At 50.1% G+C, this 17,700-nt stretch overlaps 3 protein-coding genes across 5 annotated transcripts; 1 reads left to right on the top strand and 2 right to left on the bottom strand.

Annotated features, from left to right (window-relative positions):
- The first annotated feature begins 221 nt into the window (after positions 1-221).
- Positions 222-5,302, top strand: si:ch211-132b12.7 (uncharacterized protein LOC564531 homolog). Of its 3 annotated transcripts, none has more exons than XM_037473699.2 (4): positions 222-538; positions 2,080-2,250; positions 2,705-2,889; positions 3,680-5,302. In XM_037473699.2, exons 2-4 carry the CDS (start codon positions 2,088-2,090, stop codon positions 4,472-4,474), a joined length of 1,143 nt encoding a protein of 380 aa, XP_037329596.2. In that variant the 5' UTR covers positions 222-538; positions 2,080-2,087; the 3' UTR covers positions 4,475-5,302. The 3 variants fall into 3 exon arrangements, with proteins under 3 accessions (XP_037329596.2, XP_037329605.2, XP_037329586.2); XM_037473708.2 differs by lacking the exon at positions 222-538 and adding an exon at positions 558-952; XM_037473689.2 differs by lacking the exon at positions 222-538 and adding an exon at positions 959-1,516.
- A 483-nt stretch (positions 5,303-5,785) lies between these two features.
- Positions 5,786-10,351, bottom strand: LOC119209256 (sodium- and chloride-dependent GABA transporter 2-like). The gene is made up of 14 exons (XM_037458435.2): positions 10,117-10,351; positions 9,904-10,038; positions 9,138-9,278; positions 8,904-8,991; positions 8,676-8,808; positions 8,455-8,589; positions 8,265-8,368; positions 8,045-8,169; positions 7,352-7,464; positions 7,113-7,250; positions 6,907-7,009; positions 6,604-6,704; positions 6,340-6,510; positions 5,786-6,036 (listed from the first exon to the last, which is right to left on the bottom strand). Exons 1-14 carry the CDS (start codon positions 10,274-10,276, stop codon positions 5,926-5,928), a joined length of 1,758 nt encoding a protein of 585 aa, XP_037314332.2. The 5' UTR covers positions 10,277-10,351; the 3' UTR covers positions 5,786-5,925.
- A 991-nt stretch (positions 10,352-11,342) lies between these two features.
- vwa7 (von Willebrand factor A domain containing 7) lies at positions 11,343-17,457 on the bottom strand. Its single transcript, XM_037458384.2, has 17 exons — positions 17,335-17,457; positions 16,179-16,454; positions 15,834-16,067; positions 15,352-15,448; positions 14,970-15,104; positions 14,678-14,873; positions 14,416-14,585; positions 14,217-14,329; positions 14,015-14,131; positions 13,681-13,896; positions 13,449-13,575; positions 13,158-13,310; positions 12,944-13,036; positions 12,545-12,834; positions 12,323-12,459; positions 12,077-12,236; positions 11,343-11,991 (listed from the first exon to the last, which is right to left on the bottom strand). Exons 2-17 carry the CDS (start codon positions 16,416-16,418, stop codon positions 11,500-11,502), a joined length of 2,970 nt encoding a protein of 989 aa, XP_037314281.2. The 5' UTR covers positions 16,419-16,454; positions 17,335-17,457; the 3' UTR covers positions 11,343-11,499.
- Positions 17,458-17,700: the final 243 nt, after the last annotated feature.

The following is a 17,700-nucleotide window of genomic DNA, read 5'->3' as shown; positions in this document are numbered from 1 at the left end:
TGTAATGTATTACACATCAAACCAAGAAAGCAATACGAACTATGAGCAAAAACCTAGATGCTAACGGCAAGTGGCTCCAGCAGAATGAGATGGTCAGTTGGTGTTCCGCCTGTCTCGCGGCCGCGCGTGCGCTCCTTTTTTTGAGCTCGCGGCGCGTGTGTCCGCGGTTCGATGGCGTCGGGCTCGCGCTCGGGGATCGCTTTGTTTTGAGTCTCGCGGTACTTCCCAGCGCCGGCCCCAATGGGTTCAGCCGAGGTAACAGCGTTACCTCAGTTGACCCCTCCACCACCGGGGATTAATCGCGTTACCTCAGTTCACCCCCCCCCCCCAACATCGGGGTTTAATTGCGGACCACGCGTTGTTTTTCTTACGTCTTTGGACAGGCTCGTTGCGATATTTGTTTTTAAGGCTGTTTTTATTCAATATTTTTTTGTTTGTTTTTACATTCGTCTAACGGTTGCGTCAAGCTAGCTTGGGTTCAGCCAACACAATTTCAAAACAAGAGCGGGGAAGCTGCCACTTTTGGATAAACGTTCAGGTAAGTACTGCTCGGGAAGATGACAGTGACACTGCTTGATAACTACACGAAATATAATCCGACCGAAGTGTTATTCTATCAGAAAAATCATGTTGTGCTCTTGTGTTAGTTTTATTTTGAAACCAACCATATATTTTATTTCCTGCTTGACGGACCTTATATCATCCCGACTCAACCTCCCGGTTCACCGTAGTCTTATTTTACGGCGCAGCTTATTTCACAAAGAGGAATAATGAATCCTTCCTTCCTCCCTTTAACTGACGGATAACATTCTAGCCCTAAATATGACCCCGCAGGTCGCCGTTAGCGTCTCTTAGTGCTCTAAGACCGCGTGGCGGCGGGAAAACGGCAGTTATTGGATATTATTGTCTCCCCCCCCCCCCCGTCACCCCCCACCCCCTCCCCCATTTGAAGGTAAGTTTGTCCACTTCACATCGATCAGATGCTCCGGCTTTGGGGGGGAAAAAGACACCACTCCAACCGAAGCTCTCGCTCTTTTTTACAACTTTCTCATGTTGCACGAAACTCTGGGCCTGCGTTCAACGTGTCGCTTACAATGTCGACAAACCGCCCTGACGCGTGTATTTTTATTATTTTAATTTTGCATGCAAGTTATGTGCGGCCGGTGAGCGGGAGGAAGCGTATTTCTAAGTTGCGTGTTACATAATAGGAGTGGCAGGAGGAGGGGTGCTGCTGTTTCGGCTGAGACGTGCTGCCTTCAGGGACCCACCGCCTCTCTGGTATTTGAGGGTCGTGCACAAAGGAACGAAACCAAACACTTTTACATAACTTCCCGGCTAGCGTCCTTTTTTTTTCTATGAATGGGAGAACAGCTGGTGCTGAAAGTCAAATATTTTTAAGAGTTGAAGCTGAGCAGGAAGTGCATGGCTGGATTGTGTCCCCGAAGAGACATGATCAGCAGGACTCCTGTGGGACAGCCGGGCATAAACAAGAGTTGCTGCTCACTCAGCCAACCAGGTACAATCTGTTCTTTTGGATTTGCACTTTGATCATCAGTTACAGTAATCCAGACTCATGTGACACCCCCCCCCTCCCCTCCAAAAAAGGACCCAAACAAAAACAAATCCTCTGACTACCTTCTGTAACTCAAGCTTGAAGGAAGTTACCTGCGTTTCACCTTTTCTGTTGTTTGTTTTGTTTTCCATTGTGTACTCAAAACAACACATGACCAGAGCATTCCTTTGTCTCCATGTAAATACATGTAAACATGCACAAAGATCGTGGGAAAGGTGTTCATACAAATGGACTAATCTGTAGGGGGGGGGATCTGTAGATTTCTCTTAATGGCACCACGCAGCTGTATAGCACTCATATAAACACCTAAAGGGAAACTAAAGTTGAGCCGACGCTCCCTATTGGTTGAAATGTGTGGATACGAGTATGGTGTCACTATTGTGTGCCTCCCAAACTGCACTCAGTGTTATTTATGGTACAACCAGGGCAGGTGCCATCACCGTGCCAACACATTTTTACTTTTATTCTCATGCCCTCGGACTAAATATCCTGCTTTGTGTCTTTAGGGTCCAGCATGCCGAAGGAACAGCAACGCTGTTCGTATGCCTCATCCAGCAAGAATGCTAAAAATAAGAGCAACCGCGCAACTCTGCTGGCGACGCGCGACGCCAGAGACAAAGACGTCTCCGGTGGGACGTCCCTCCGGTGCAGTTCAGAAAAAGACTCCGGCTACTCTGGTGAGTGATTATGTTAGACATGTAACCAGAGCGAGACAATTCGCTACGTTTTATTCTCTACGGCGTTTTATTGTCCACACCCTCTTTCTTCAGAAAGCTCAGTAAGTGGAAGTAATAAAAGCGGAATGGAACAAACAAGCAATAGTTAATAGGACATTCATTATTTGTAATTAAACTGTGAAGACGGGGTAATTGTGCTGTCAAGTTCCATTTGATTGATGTTACATCCACCTCAGATAAAAGTGCGTAGGGAGTCTGAAGTCTTTGAATCATTGACAGATTTACAGCTAGTTAAATCCTGTACCTGCTAAACTAGACAGGTTGCACAGTGGTGTGTAAAAAAACCAAAAACCAAAAACCAAAACGAATCACTATGTTAACACAGCCAGCCTACGTCCGAAAAGAAGTGCCTTTGGGCGTTATTCTGTCAGTCAGCGTGCATTTCTTCCGGCAGACGGGCAGCAGACGGATGTGGAGGACCAGGAAAAAAGCCAGCGAAGAGGAGGTGAGCGAGCAGAACCGGCGCAGACGAGACGAAATGAAGGTCTTCGGCGCTGGAATCCTGGAAAACCGAGCCCAACGCCAGAAGGCCGCGAGCTCCCGGCCGTCTACATCATCAATAACATGGTGATTCAGCAGGTGAGATCGGATGAGCTCAGACAGTGAGGGGAGGCACACAAAGTCTGACACGCTAAGAAACATGAAATCAGAAGCTTTGTTACACATCTGGTTGTCAAGCAATCTTCAGTTATTGTAGCTGTTTGGTAAAAGCCAGTGTCTTGTCATGTCCTGTCATGTCTTGTCATGTCTTGTCATCGCGGTGATGTGATGTGATGCCACAAAGTCCCGTCCCATTCATACTTATTCCATTTCAAGCCGTAACAGTCCTTTACACTGTCGGGTGACATCGCTAACGTCCCTGAGGGCTTAAGTCCTCGAGTTCTTAGGAGGGGGGGGGTTGGACGGCAGCTGTGACCACGCGTGGGGTGTGGAAATCAGGTTGATTGGATTATATTTGCAAAACGGATCAGACATGTTACATGTATTTATTTTTTTATCACTGGAAAAAAATAGCTTACATTATGCATTTGAATTGAGGGCAAAATACAAAATTCAAGTCATTTCACTCTGACTTTTGAGATATTAAAAGTCCCATATTTCTACTTTGACATAGCTCTGACTGCTCAAGGTGATGTCGAAGCATTGCTCCATAATTCCTAACGATGAGTGGATCGAACCTGAGGACATCTGACAACATAAATGCTTATAATGTAAAACATTCATTCAATAGTTTAAAGAATTTTCAAAATAAAAGTCTTTACAAGTGTGAGTTCAGTCAAATCGTTGTCCTTATTGTATCAAATCGGGAGACAACCATATCTTCCTTTGATGTTAAATGTACCTTCCTGCCTACTTCCTGTCCCACCAGCCGGACGTGATCCAGAACCGAGATCAGCCGCCCCAGAGGAGCGTCGCCATGGAGGACGGTGGTTCTGACGCTGCTCATGTGATCCTAGCGCCGGCCGCTCGTCAGCTCCACGGGTTGTTCCCGAGTTCCATCATCACCGGGAGGAAAATGAATGGCACTTACCGGGCCGCTCTCACCTCCTACCCACCCACTGCCCCACTAGCCAGCAAGACGGCGCCTGATGCAACTCAATCCAATGACGAATCACAGAATCTGAGCGAGGGGGTGTACACGAAGCGCGAGGTGGAGGACACACCTGTGACCAGGAGTCCACTGGAGCGGCACCTCTGTGAGGCGTCTCCCGATCGCCCGTCCTCCTCCAGTCCCACCACGGGCCCCTTAAGCCAAAGCCCCTCTGTCCTCAAAACCAGGGGCCCTCACAGAACCGCCTCCGCCAGAACCCGCCAGTTCCGGTTGCACAACGCGGCGGAAGTCCTGAGGCGGTCGGGTCTGTTGGACATAACGCTGCGAACGAAGGAGCTGCTGCGGCAGAGCAACGCCACGGCGCGGGACCTGGCCGAGCTCCGCCGGCACACGGAGCTGCTGTGCCGGGCCGTCAGCGACCCCGGCGCGACCCCGGAGCAGCTGCACCGGGCCATGGCCGAGTCGGGCAGCTACCCCCGGATACAAATCCTGAGAGGCTTTCAGATCCCGGATTCAAGCGACTCCGGGGTGCCGCGGACCCGTCCTCTGGAGGCCCGGCCGGCGGAGGAGGAGGAGGACGGCTTCGCGCTTCCCGACAGTTCCACCGGTTAGCGCCACCTGCAGGGCCTTCGGAGGCAGAGCGAGCACTCAGGGCTACTTTGGGGATTTCATGTGTGGCTTTAATGGTTCATCCCTGGCTACTTAAACTTTTTTTTTTTTTTACAGGGATTACGCAAAATATCTCTCTGGGTCAACGAGAAGCCAACAATCACTCGTGTTTATTGTGTATTTGAGTTTGTGTTTTGCTTCCAGTTGTCTGATGTCTCATCAGGTTTGAGAAAGCCTTTGCATTGGTGTGTGTGTGTGTGTATATATATATATGCAATGAATGCAGTATACCAATGCACACGTCATAGAACCATTCAGACGTGCAGACGCTCTGCTTGTGAGCCACTACGTGGAAAATAATAGTTTTCCCCGGGAGTGAATTTGCCTAAACTCAGGTGGGAATAATCCCGACCGCCTTACATCAGCGAAAGGAGGGAGATGCTTTCCTGGTAACCTGCACGAGGAAAAAAAAAAAGAAAACAACCCAGTGCCTTCAAAACGACGCAAGCCGAAGCTCAAAGGCTCCCAGATTTAAAAAAAAAAAACTGCACTTTTTAGGAAAAGAATGTAGCACTTAAAGTGCGCGCTGTGTGGTACCACAGAGTGGACTGGACCGTCTCCAGGACTTCTGTCCAAAGCCGTGCGCACTGAGCCTTACTCGTGTTCTGCATCTCCAGGGCTCGTCATTCTCACATATCATCTTAACAAAACACAGCGCACAGCCTTCGATCCATTTCTCATGTTTTCCATATATGACGGACAGCTTTTCCAAAGTTTTTCAGTGTAATTTTCATAATTTTGAGGTATTTAAATAAAACAATCTGAGAAATATCCTTTGTCATTGTGTTATGAGTCTTATTGAATTGAGCCCCGTTATACAGGTGAAACTCGAAAAATTAGAATATTGTGCAAAAGGTCATTACTTTCAGTAATTCAACTTAAAAGGTGAAACTAATATATTAGTGTATATATATTATATAACCATAATCAGCAAAATTATATCAAAGGCTTGAAATATCTCACTTTGCATGTAATGAGTATAATATATATATTATAGACTCATTACATGCATTACATGTCTATATATTATAGACTCATTACATGCAAAGTGAGATATTTCAAGCCTTTGATATAATTTTGATTATACGTTTTGGTGACCTTTGCTTAGTCGTTTAAGTAACATATATATAATTATTTTATTAATGTTAAAGTAACATTTAGCAGGAACATCCCTTTAATAAAGGACAAGGCTTATCTCAATTTTTTGTAACGTATACTTGGAAAGATGAAGAAATACGACATTGTAACCAGCCGTCTTAGGACACAATCTTCGTTTAACTTTATTCATATCGCCCCTTTTACAAACACTATAATATCTTGTATTAAGGGGAAGAAATAAAAACATTCAAAAAGACGAGTGTGGCTGAAAACGATTCCAGGATCGTTTCATGTCATCAGCCGGAGGCGAAGCCGTGTTCAACCTCCTCCCCCAAGTGTTGCAGCTCAGTTTCTCTCCTCTGGGTCACGGAGCAGTCGGTGGCCGGCTGGCACAGGTGATGGAAACGCTGAGAATATTCAGAGACACATTCGCAATTTGAAGCAAGTCCTCTGACACATGCGTGCTGCTATTTATCCTTCACGGCTACGTAAACTAAAGAGAATGTAGCTTGTACTCCAAAACCAACACTATTTTTTACATATACACCCTAAAAGACGATCACATTATAGCCAGATAATTATCAGAATTATCTTAGAAAAGGATGTACCTTTTCATACCTTTGCTGGTTATTGACTCGACGTATTCATTATACGACAAACACGTCTTACCACATTTCTTGAATGAATTACAGTGAAGTGAGTTTTCCCACCTGACTGAGGCTCCCGGTCCCAATCGCCAGTTTGTACAGCACCCATCCCGGCACAAGCAGGATGGAGGAGAAGGTCATCACCCAGCCGCAGGTGTACGCCCACGCCGGGTACACGTACCGGCGGTTAAAGGTCAGAGGCTGGTACTCCACCAAAGAACATATAAAAGATACCTGAGGGAAAAGGGGGGGGGGGGGGATTTCACAAGTTATTCAGAGTCCCAATAACCTCTCTGGATGAAAGACGCGTCACTGACGGTGACCCACCAGTAAGACCAGAGGGGTGAGGTAAAGCCAGCTGAATTTGAAGAACGGGTTGGCGCGCGCCCCTGTCATGTCCTCGATGATGTCGCACAGCCGCTCCGCCCCTTTTTGGAAGGACATGACGTTTTTTTTTATGATCAGTGCCCAATGACGGCGTCTGAAAACAGCTTTCTCGGGTCTGAGAAAATGAGGATGACGTCACAATGACGCCCTCATTTTGGGGGAAATCCACGAGTTTTTAAGACCTGCCTCTGCTGCTTTGTCTTACCCCCTTTAAAAAAAACAAAAACAGAACAGTACACCTACCAAATATCCACCCGAGTGCCGCGGTTTCAAACACGCAGAGGAAGAGGATGCAGGTTCCGTTGCAGGCGTAGTAGTCAAACATCTGGAACACGTACATTCCTCCCTGCACACATCAGCCGGACGCGTGTTTGATCCGTCGCCGCGGCGTGAAAAAAAAAATCACGACGTGAAAGCCGTTTTGCTCTAAGTGACACTGGAAGACTGACCTCGGTGACCATGACGAGTTGAGAGAGGAAGCAGGTGAGGCAGAAGAGGAGGAGGAAGAGCTCCCGCCGGCCATACCTGCGCATTACCGCGGGAAACATATCGATGATGGACGTCACCACCACCTCCATGGCCACAAACTACACGGAGGGGGACAAAAGAGAGAGAGAGGGACAAGCCGTGGGTTTCTTCCCCCCCCCCCCCTCCCCGATGAGGAGTTAATCTTACAGAGCGCGTATACCTGCGTGTCCAGGCCCAGGAGGATGAGCATGAGGAAGAAGCAGATGGACCACAGTTGGGGCAGAGGCATCATGGCCACGGCCTGAGGGTACGCAATGAAAGCCAAGCCAGGGCCTGGCCAGCCACACATGATTGAGCCATTAAGCACTAAGCATTCATGACTTATCAAAGTGTCTCCGGTTGTCCTCAAGATGGCAGCAACATTGCACCCATCGTGACGAGCGGCGAATGGTGTAAAAAGTGATAAATGACAAGAGTCCTGCAGTCGAATCCTGAGTCAAAGCACTCGCGCTGCCGGAGACCCCCCTCGTTTTAATTACACAGCGATTATAGAAATTTGTATCTGCATTTCTAAAAAATTCTTTCTGCTTTTATTTGCATGTTTTATTGATCTATTTGTGTGATTGGTGGATTTTATTGAGGCGTTTATTTTATTTTTTTGCAGATTTTTGTTTTTGTTTTTTTGTTACATGCCTCAAAATTCGACAGGTGCGTCGCAGCTCCCTTTTTAAAAAAAAAAAAGCCCTGGGTGGCAGATGGACGGGGGAGGCATTCACAAGTCGTTGCGGCGCGGGGAAGCCGTGCGCTGATGGATTTTTATTTTTTTTAAATATTTTTAATATTTATATTATATTTGTATTATTATTATTATTTTTTTTTAAACCCGTTTTTTTTTTTGCTGGTTCTGCGCTACCTGACTCGGCCACCTCTGCGATGGGGACGCCCTGCTCGTGGGCCATGAATCCCAGCACGGAGAAGACCGCGAACCCGGCGACGACGCTGGTGCCGCTGTTCAGCAAACACAGCCACAGGCAGTCCCTGCAAAACACAACGCAGTGTGTGTGTGTGCGTGCGTGCGTGTGTGTGTGTGCGTGTGCACCCTGTGAATTCGTAGAGGTTGAGGGGCCGCTCACTTGTAGCAGTTGTTCTCGTAGGCGTTGTAGCTGCCCAACACGGTCAAGGAGCCCACGCCCACGCTGTATGAGAAGAGGATCTGAGCCCCGGCCTCCATCCAAACCTGTCGAACCCAAGCAGCCCAGCGATTCATCCCTGGGGCGGTTCGCACTCCAGCTGTGTGTGTCGGGGGGGGGGGGAATCTCTCACCTGAGGGTCCGTGAGCCTCGAGGGATCCGGCAGGAGGTAATAGAGGACTCCTTGCAGAGCCCCGGGAAGAGAGAGTCCGCGGATCAGAAGAACGAGCAGCATGGCGTACGGGAAGGTGGCGGTGAAATACACCACCTGGGGAAAAGACAAGGCCTTTGGGGGTCAACTTTATGCCCTTAAAACAACAGCTTCAGGGTAGTTCAAGGCTTATTTGAAAGAACCTTTCCCGTGGACTTGACCCCTTTCCAGATGCAGAAGTAGCAGACGACCCACATTGCAATGAGGCACAGCAGCAGATCCCACCTGACGCTGCCCATCTCCTCGATCCCCCCCGAGATGCCAAGCACCCGTCGTCTACAGGGAACCCAAAAACATCAACAGATGGGGATTAAGTTGTGACTCATCTCGGGCCCATTAGAACGGACCCAGAGGCTTCGGGGGACACGTACTCCCAGAACTCTGTGGCAGCGGAGGCTGTGTCGGTCCGGTTGGTCCCCTCGAGGGTTTTATTTTGGGTTGAGAAGTCAATGCAGTTGGCTGAAAGAATTATAGTGACGAGAGACAGATTAATGGTCAACAAACAGCTTTCATTACAAGCTTTTCCATATTGGGGGGCAGAAGTCAAAGTATCTCTGCTTCTCTCCTTTTATTTTGATCTTTTTAATTGACTGTCTCCGTTTGACCTGTGTTCCAGTGGTTGTCGCAGCTGGACCAGGGGAGCTGAGGGCTGAAGGAGAACACCAAGTAGAACAAAGCCCAGGCCAGAATTAGGATGTAGGTCATACAGCTGTAGAGGAGGATGAGCTGCCCAGCGTAGCCGATACCTGCAAAGGCCACAAAGACCAACACTATGAAGTCCATGTATTCATTAATCCGCTTCAGGGTCGCGTGAACCCGAGTGACCAACACTAAAACTGCTCAGTCACTGTGACTTTATGTTTCCCTAATGATGACATTTTAAAAAAGCAAATTGAAAAATATATATATGAAATCTATTTAAGGTTATAGGTGTGTCACCGATACTTCTTACTCTCAGCAGTTATTTAATAAAAAAAAGGTCTGCTTTAATCTTCAAAAATTTAAAAAAATTTAAATTAAAAATTCCTATCAATATATAAGTCCTATTGTTGAAAGGTTGTGTAGAAAAGGATCCAAATGGATGCCGCAGAAGCAGACATTCTCCTTCTTTACTATTCTCCTCCATTTCTAAACTTTTTGCCCTCAACCCCAAAGCAATGTGCAACAACTTTTCACAACTTGCATTGGAGCAACAAAAAAATAAGAAGAAAGATTTTGCTTTTATTTCATATGCAGAGACCTGTAGGTGTGCAGTTCACCTTTCGAAAAAACAGTTTTGTGAGTCCATGTGAGCATCATTCGTTATCAGAGTGTATCCTAATCCCTCATTAGACACTACGCGTGCACGTAATCTTCATCCGAAGCGCCTACCTTCGGCCAGGGGGCACACCTTCCTCCAGCAGGTGATGCCCCCCTCCTGGGTGTACTGGCCCAACGTCGTCTCCAGCAGGAACAGAGGGACGCCGCAGGTCACCACGAACACCAGGTAGGGCACCAGGAACGCACCTGCGCTCACAGAGAAACGGCGTTGGGCACACGTGTACCTTGGGGGGGGGTTTGAGGTTGGGCGTCGTGTTCGCTCACCTCCTCCGTTTTTGTAGCAGAGGTAAGGGAACCGCCACACGTTGCCGAAGCCGACGACGTTTCCCGCCACCGCCAGGAGGAACTCGGCCTTGCTGCCCCAGTGTCCGCGCTCCTCCACTCCCACGCGCTGCTGTTTTGGGGCACATTTTTTATTCACCATTCCCAAAAAGCGAAAGAAGCGCGAGGCCAGGTCGTCCTGTCCGGCCCGGGTCTCCTCTCCTCTCCTCGCCTCGCGACGGACTCTCTGTCGCCTTGTAATCAGCAGCCGGCTGGACGGTCAATGAGTTCCAGGTGGAAATGTCAATTATCGCCCAGGCTGAGCTTAAATTGCCCAATACCTAAACCTAAACGGATTTGGAAAGTCCAAATTCCTTGTTGTGGTACAACCCATTTGATTCTTCAATTAAAGGAATCCAACTAATCTTTATAAATGTCTTACCTAGTTTTGGCTCAAATCTTCCTCATATGTCTCACGCGTGAACTTGTCGATTTGAATTCAACAAGTTGCACAACTCCTACATACCGTTCCCAATTCCTGCGACGTAGCCAACTTTCCTGCCTCCATCCAGGTTATACCTGTGTACTCATTCACACACATCCTAACAGCTGCCATTAGACATTCAAGCCTCGGTATAGAAAGGCTGAAAATTGTCCCTTCAAAGTCACTGGGAAAGCAGCAAGGTCAAAGACAAATTCTGCCACATTTGATGCAAAATATGTGTCAGTCAAAACAAATACATTTTTTGCATTGTTACATTATCATTCTCACGGTGATACTATTTTATTCCCGCACTTATCAAGCAGGGGGAAAACGCACCGTTTATATTTATTGGGATGTAACTTCCCTCATCTTCATTTTATCACACCCGATAACTGAAGGTGTCCAGTATATAATTACTGTCACAGGTTCCCCCCCCCCATACGTAAAGTCCTTCCTGTTCTGATGGGGACCTACAGTTAAACAGTTACACATTAGTGCAACTAAAAAAAGGAAGTAAAGGAGAATAGTTATATGTCTTGTTGACCAAAGCATGCTGTGAGTGTAATAGACTGCAACCGTCACACTGTGCACACATTGCATTATTGTTCCCTACTCTACACCATATTATTTTTTTCATGGCTGAAAAGTAACAACCAAATTATTCCATCCATGGCAGTAAATGCATTATCTGTGATATCAGACGTCCAGAACACAAAATGATTCAGTAATACAATACGACTCTTTATTTAGGGCACATTCGTCACATTACCGTAGTAAGCACAAGTCAATCATCGAGAAAGACATTTCATTCACATTCATCATTTGTCTCTCTTTTTGTGTGCGGCTGTTTGGCATCAACACGTGGATCTGACCTGCAGAGCCTTTGTGACATCACACCGGGCCTAAAGCAGGAGACGGATCAGACCCAACGCCGCCAGGCACCCCGCCGCGGGCGCTATCCGTCCCGCCCCCCCGCCGCCACCGCCGCTTCCCGCGCTCCCGGCCACCGCCGCCAGCCGGCAGCGCTTCACGTTTCCAGCGGCGTCCCAAACCAGCAGCTCGGCGCGGGCGGAGCAGCAGCTGGACGAGTACGTCCCCCACAGCGGCCGGGAGGAGCCAGCCGCCCACCCGGAGACGTTCACCGGTGGGTCTCCTACCTCCAGTCGGGCCGCGTGGCGGCGGCGGCCTCCGCCTGTCGTCTCGTCCCCGTCCTCCACCGGGCTGCGGAACAAAGTCAGGACGCCTTCGCCGCCGCGCAGCTGGAGGGCGGCGAGGCCGGAGCGGCCGCTGTCCGACACGACCAGGGACGCGCTCCAGCTCGACCCGTTGCAAGCGGCGGGGCACGCGGTCGGCGCTCGAGCGGCGGCGCAGGACGGGGGGGAGGTGTCGGGGTCCTGCGGGACCAAGAGAAGGGGCGAAGTCAGACGCAGGAAAAAAACGCAGAAAACGGGGCGCAGCTCGAGGTCGACGAGCGCTCACCGGCGGGGTCACGCTCAGGTAGGCCACCGCGTAATTCGAGTCCGGCGAGCCGAGGGCGCGCACGGTGAGCGTCAGGGTGACCTTCGACCCCGCCTCCGCTGCGGCAGGGGCGACGAGGTCCACCTCGCCGCGGAAAGAACCTCGTTCCTCCACGTGGAAGCTGAGGGGCAGAGACAATTCAACACGGTTCTTCTACATTTGGAGAAAAACCAACCGTGTGTATCTTCAGTGTTTGTCCTGGACTACCTGTGAGGTCCTCTCTTGTGAAGATACCCGCGGTCGTCGTCGGCCTTCAGGCTGAAGGATCGAGCCGGCCCGTGGTTGAGGATGTCGAAGGCCACCTTGGCGCTGTGACCGGGCACCAGGCGGGGGACGGACAACACCTGAGGAGACACAGAAGGAAGAACGGCGTCACCACTGCCCGCCGAGACAGAGAGCCGGAGGACACGTCCACGTTTGTCCCCCCACCTGGATCTGAACGTGAGTAGGCTGGACCATCTCCGTGGAAACCCTCTCCAGCTTGTTTCCCGCGCCGTCCCGGCCCGTCAGCCGGACGCAGAATGCGACTCCTGGGACCGAGTCCATCCGTCCCACCAGCTCCTCCGCCGCGTAGGATGACGAAGAGGAGGAGGAGGAAGAGTTCAGCATCACCCGCTGGAGGCTTTCCCCCGCCGCGCCCAGCAGCGTCACGTGACTGAAAGACGCCTCCTTGCCCGGAGCGCGGCCCGTCACAGCCAGCACCAGAAAGACGGGAACGCCTGAGGAATCACAGGGAGAACGAGGAACGTTTTTTTTTTTTCTTCTCTCGTTTGGCCGAACACATTCTCGAGGCGCGCTGCCGTTCGACGCGTCGCTAAATGACGTCACCTGCCACCGGACCGCCCTCCACTCTGGCCAGACCTGGGTGCGTCTCGTTGGTTACCGTGGCAAAGTGATACAGGAAATCGACACTGCTGTTCGCTGAGGGACGCAGATCGCAGACAAGGTTACGGTCACAGACGAGGGAGGGAATGCGCCGGGGGGGTGGGGGGCGGGGTCAGGGGGGGTGGGACCAGGGGTTTTTAGGCGACGTTCCTCTCACCGATCACGCTGAAGGTGAGGTGTCCGTCACTCCTGGCCCGGAGCTTCCACTCGCCGGGCTGCGCGGGGGACGTGAGGCTGACGCGGTACAGGCCTTCGAAGCGCTCCAGCTCTGCCAGAGGGCCTCTCTGGCTCAGCAGGGACTGGCTTTGGTCTGACGAGAGAGGAAGATCACATTCAACCAAGGGCAAAAGTGCAGTTTACATACGGTCGCAGAGTAAAAAAAAAAAAAAAACGAAAAACATGCGACGTGCGGCTCTCAGCTTTGACCTCACGAGGTCGTGCGGTTTACCCGACGGGCTGGTGAGGACACACTCTGTCAGGAGGCCGGTGAGGTGCAGTGTGACGTCCTTCACTGAGCTGTCCACTCTGAAGGAATGCGAGGACTCTTTGTCACTTTCCACATGGAGGAGGGTCACCTGGGAGGGGGGAGGGGGGACAGAATGAGGGACAACAAGAAAAGCACAGAGTAGCCTTCTTCGTCTTCGGAATGCATGTCAATCGGCGGGATCCTGCTGCCGCACCTTGTCCACGGCGGTGTTGTCCTCCACTATGGCGGAGACACTGCGGATGTCGGAGTTGGTGGTGAATATCGTCACTCCTCCGGAGAGGGAGGACAGGGACGAGTAGAGGGAGAATCGATCAGGGGACAAAAGTTCCCTTCTCTTCCTCCTCCTCTTCCTCCTCCTTCCTCTGCTTGGCAATGTGTAGCTTGGGTCTTCAGTCAGGAGAAAAGTCACCTGCGGGGGAACCGGCACCATAACGTGAGCGATGGTTGAGCAGAAGAAGAAGAAGATGTTTGAGATGTTCCAGCCCCATAAATTGCAACTTTCTCTTCTCTTCCAGATGAAAACCCACCTTGCTCTGTTTCTCCAGCGCGAGGGCCTTCACCACGTCGAACAAGTGGGCGTCTTTGGGGGAGGCGTCGGTGAACACAAAGATCTCTGACAGCGGTGGGCTGTGAGTGAGGGCCAGCTGAGAGCACACGCGTTCACGTTAGCTCCTGGACAGCTGGGCGCTCACAGCCGGAATCACAGAAGACACCCGTGTTCAAATTCACCTGGATGGCAGAGAGACACATCTCTGGTTCGTCCCCTCCTCCCAGCGCCATCAGGTTCTCCATGTGCTGCATGAACTGACGGGGGTCATCGGTCTCGTAGACCGGTCCGATCTCTGCAAAAGACGGAAAGAGGTAAGACGGCGGTTGGAAAAGTGCACGGAGGCTGAAGCTCGCGAGGCGATTGGTTCCCGACCCTCACCGGGGTCGTGGAAGGGCACGAGCAGGAAGGTGCCCGGCTGCCCGGGGCTGCCGGCTCGCCTCTGGATGATGGAGTGGGCCCGGTAGCGAGCGGCGGTGATCTCCTCGAACATGCTGCCCGTGGTGTCCATGACGAACACCAGCGCTGGGACCTGCCTCACGCTGAAGAGCCTGTTTGAAAGGACGAAGCAAACAGCGAATGCGTATTGTTTTCATGCAACAACTGGTGCCGACGATGGTGGGAACTGTTCTCAAAGCCCAACCTGAGGAAGGTTTCTGGGCCCACGGCGTCGCTGATGTCTCTCAGCGCGCTCAGGGTGGCCTCCAAGGCCAGCTTGGAAGCCTCCACGTGGAGGTAATGGTGAGGGGAGAAGAGGGGCGAGGTGCTGTCCTTGTTGATGCCCCCTTTGGCCCCCATGTTACGGCTGAGGTCCAGAATACCGCCATGACTACATTTGCCTGAAAGAAAGTGCCATTCGCAAAAGTAAGCAACCTTCCACATGGACTTTCTTACATATATATATGTATATATATTTATACGTTTCAAAGCCGTACCGTGAGGTTTTGGAGGGAAGGTGCTGAAGTAGCCGGTAGTTAGCAGCTGTGCGTCCTGCTGTGCGTTGGTCAGTCTTGGCATGAGATTGTCTCGACAGGTGGGACTGAAGCACTCCATGCAGGTAGGGGTGTCTTCTGTGGGCCGACAGGACCGAGGTAGGGGGGGGGGGTTAGTTATGGCCCGTTATAGCTCCCAATCATTTTTGGCATTTAAGAACATACTCAATTTACAGAAGAGAGAGAAAATGATTTATTTGCAATTGATGTAATCTCCATATTCTGCAATAGATACAAATCCTAAATATAAAGTGCATGTCAAGGAGAAGAGGAGAAATAAAGATGACAGTATTAATCCCTGGTGCCCGAGTGATCGCAGAGTTACCTGCAGCCACGGGGAAGGCCGGCTCCTCTGGATGCAGCAGGTGGAGGTAAATGACGCGCTGGCCCATCTCCACCCAGTTGCTGTGGCTGTAAAAGTCCTGGCATTACAAAAATGACATCGAGAAGTGATGGTCATTGCTGAATGTATCAGTCATTGCAACATACAAGATACACGATTAAAATAAGTCTCTTCATTTGGCAAAGGACCTGATTATTTCTTCTTATGGTATGTTTCTATCTGCATATCACACAGTAAATAGAGCCTGGGGAAATAAACCAGATATTGCCAAATTCTTCCTGTTATTTCCTTCAAATTCCATGACTTTTTGTTAATTCCAATGGAAAACCTTATATGTAAGCACTGACTATGGTCTATTTTTGGAATAAATGCTCCCACAAGAGGCCAACCAGTGGAAGCACGGTGTCATCCCCCCACTGCTCTGGCTCCGGTTCACCTGGACCTTTCCTCGCGGTGCCGCGTACCTGCAGGGAGTGAAACAGCTGGCCCAAGCTGTGTCGGGCACTCTGGTACTCTTTGGCTCGTACCGAGAGCAGAGTCTGAGCCCAGAACTGCCGCAGCATCCCCGTGGCGCCGTCCACGCGCTCCGAGTCAAAGTGGTACACCGGGTCGGACCGGGTGGAGCTCAGGAAGTCCATGGCTGCGTTGGACTTCACCACCTCTCCCACGGCTCTCCAGAAGCCGCGGCCCAGTCCGGTCTTGGGGGGGAACACAGATTTTCGTTATTGTCGTCATTTTTGTCTGCTCCAGAAATTGTGACGTTTTTACATTCATAGCTTTCATGTAGTTTAAAGTAGATACAAGGTCACCTGTTCCTCTGCATGGTTCCCCTGGTGTCTTTTGATGCCCCTCAGCGTCTCCACGGTGACGTTGAGAATGGCCTGCTCTGTGATGTGCTGGTGAGTGTGCGAGTTCCAAGACAGCGTCAATACTCGCGACCAAAAGTCGGGGAGGAAGCCCAGGCACGGCAAAGCCAGGAGGAGGAGAGAGGCCAGAACAAAGGCCGGCTTTCCACTCCCGTCCCACAGTCTCCCTCTGTGCTGTGACATTGTGTCCTCCACATGGGCTGAGGAAGTCACAGCTAGCTGCATTAGGCCAAATAAATCAAAGGTTTTTGATTCAAAATGCATTAAAAAAAAGTGCTGAAAATGGTCTTGTGAGGTGAGAAGTATCGCAAGATCCTCAACCTGTCAGATTAGAACTCGATCGATCGTTCATTTAAAAATATTGACAATGAATCCGATCTAATCTTGTTGCTATATTTTAAGCAGTAATTGTTGTCTGTTGGAATTGAGCTCTAACGATGAGTGAAAGGCATTTCCCCGCTTGCTGAATGGATGCAGGAGAACTGACCTGACCCCTATTGTTCAGCAGGGTTTTGTTCTTATTTGATCATTTTGCGCCAGTCATGCATGTGTCCTCATGTCATCACCCACTCCTCCAGCACCCCCCCCCCCCCACCACCAAAGTAGAAAAAAACCTCCCATTTTCTAAGCTTTGTCTGTACAGGGCTACTCTTGTTCTTTGTCATCTTTATTCCGATACAATATGCGGGTTTTGTTCTCGTAGCTTTCACCAGGCTGAGACCGAAACAAAGCACGAGGCCAATAAACTGCATACAATACAAACAGCAGAGCAGCTGAAATTGAGGTGGTTACTTGAAATAAGAGAAATAAAGAGTCCTCCTTTCACTCATTTTCCAGGAGCGATGAATTAATTATTCATTTGACAAGTATTTAAACATGTTTTATCAAAGCTCATGTTTTGCTCATCATTAAACTAAGACAGCATAACTTCCTCCTTCATCACAGTGCACCGTCAGCAAGGAATGTACAAACTATTTATTTAACCAAAGTAAAACATGAGAAAATGCTGTAGAATATACATATATATTATATTAAATTGTACATTTAAGTTAGCCAAACCTGTAGATTTCCACACAAAATGAAATGCAGATGTGCTCACCTCAGATCATAACAGCAGACTTCCTTTTTCTAGAAGAAGTTGTTGCAGACACAACGCAGACACACACCGCAGCGTGAGAGGAAACGTGCAAAGTGAAAGTGTTGAGTCCTCGGGGTCTCTTGTCTCTTGCTTGCCTCGTACCCCCACCCCCCCCCCCCCCATTAAAGCACGGTGCAGGGATTCACCACAATAGGCCCGCATACATTACTGCCCAGGGTGTTCTACTCGCGCATTCCCCCCATCGCCCCGTCCCTCACCCCCTCCCTCCTTCATCAGTCACTCTCGCTCTCCTTCCTAACAAAACCCCCAAAACACCAGAGCCCCTTCCAGTCTTCCCAGTTCCCCACTTGTCCAGTGCGAATGCTC

The sequence above is a fragment of the Pungitius pungitius genome, chromosome 3, assembly GCF_949316345.1.
Source record: "Pungitius pungitius chromosome 3, fPunPun2.1, whole genome shotgun sequence".
Classification (NCBI taxonomy): domain Eukaryota; kingdom Metazoa; phylum Chordata; class Actinopteri; order Perciformes; family Gasterosteidae; genus Pungitius; species Pungitius pungitius.
Note: the sequence above shows the minus strand (reverse complement) of the source record. Positions and strands in the feature narration are given on the sequence as shown.

Excerpts from the sequence above, each read along its gene's own strand:
- si:ch211-132b12.7 (XM_037473689.2), top strand. The coding sequence starts at position 1,423 with ATGGCTGGATTGTGTCCCCGAAGAGACATGATCAGCAGGACTCCTGTG. Across the intron at positions 1,517-2,079 it reads CTGCTCACTCAGCCAACCAG|GGTCCAGCATGCCGAAGGAA; the intron begins GTACAATCTGTT and ends TTGTGTCTTTAG. Across the intron at positions 2,890-3,679 it reads ATAACATGGTGATTCAGCAG|CCGGACGTGATCCAGAACCG; the intron begins GTGAGATCGGAT and ends CTGTCCCACCAG.
- LOC119209256 (XM_037458435.2), bottom strand. The coding sequence starts at position 10,276 with ATGGTGAATAAAAAATGTGCCCCAAAACAGCAGCGCGTGGGAGTGGAG. Across the intron at positions 8,992-9,137 it reads CGACAACCACTGGAACACAG|CCAACTGCATTGACTTCTCA; the intron begins GTCAAACGGAGA and ends TAATTCTTTCAG. Across the intron at positions 7,465-8,044 it reads CGCAGAGGTGGCCGAGTCAG|GCCCTGGCTTGGCTTTCATT; the intron begins GTAGCGCAGAAC and ends GTGGCTGGCCAG.
- vwa7 (XM_037458384.2), bottom strand. The coding sequence starts at position 16,418 with ATGTCACAGCACAGAGGGAGACTGTGGGACGGGAGTGGAAAGCCGGCC. Across the intron at positions 14,874-14,969 it reads CTTCCCTCCAAAACCTCACG|GCAAATGTAGTCATGGCGGT; the intron begins GTACGGCTTTGA and ends ACTTTCTTTCAG. Across the intron at positions 12,237-12,322 it reads CACAAGAGAGGACCTCACAG|CTTCCACGTGGAGGAACGAG; the intron begins GTAGTCCAGGAC and ends TCTGCCCCTCAG.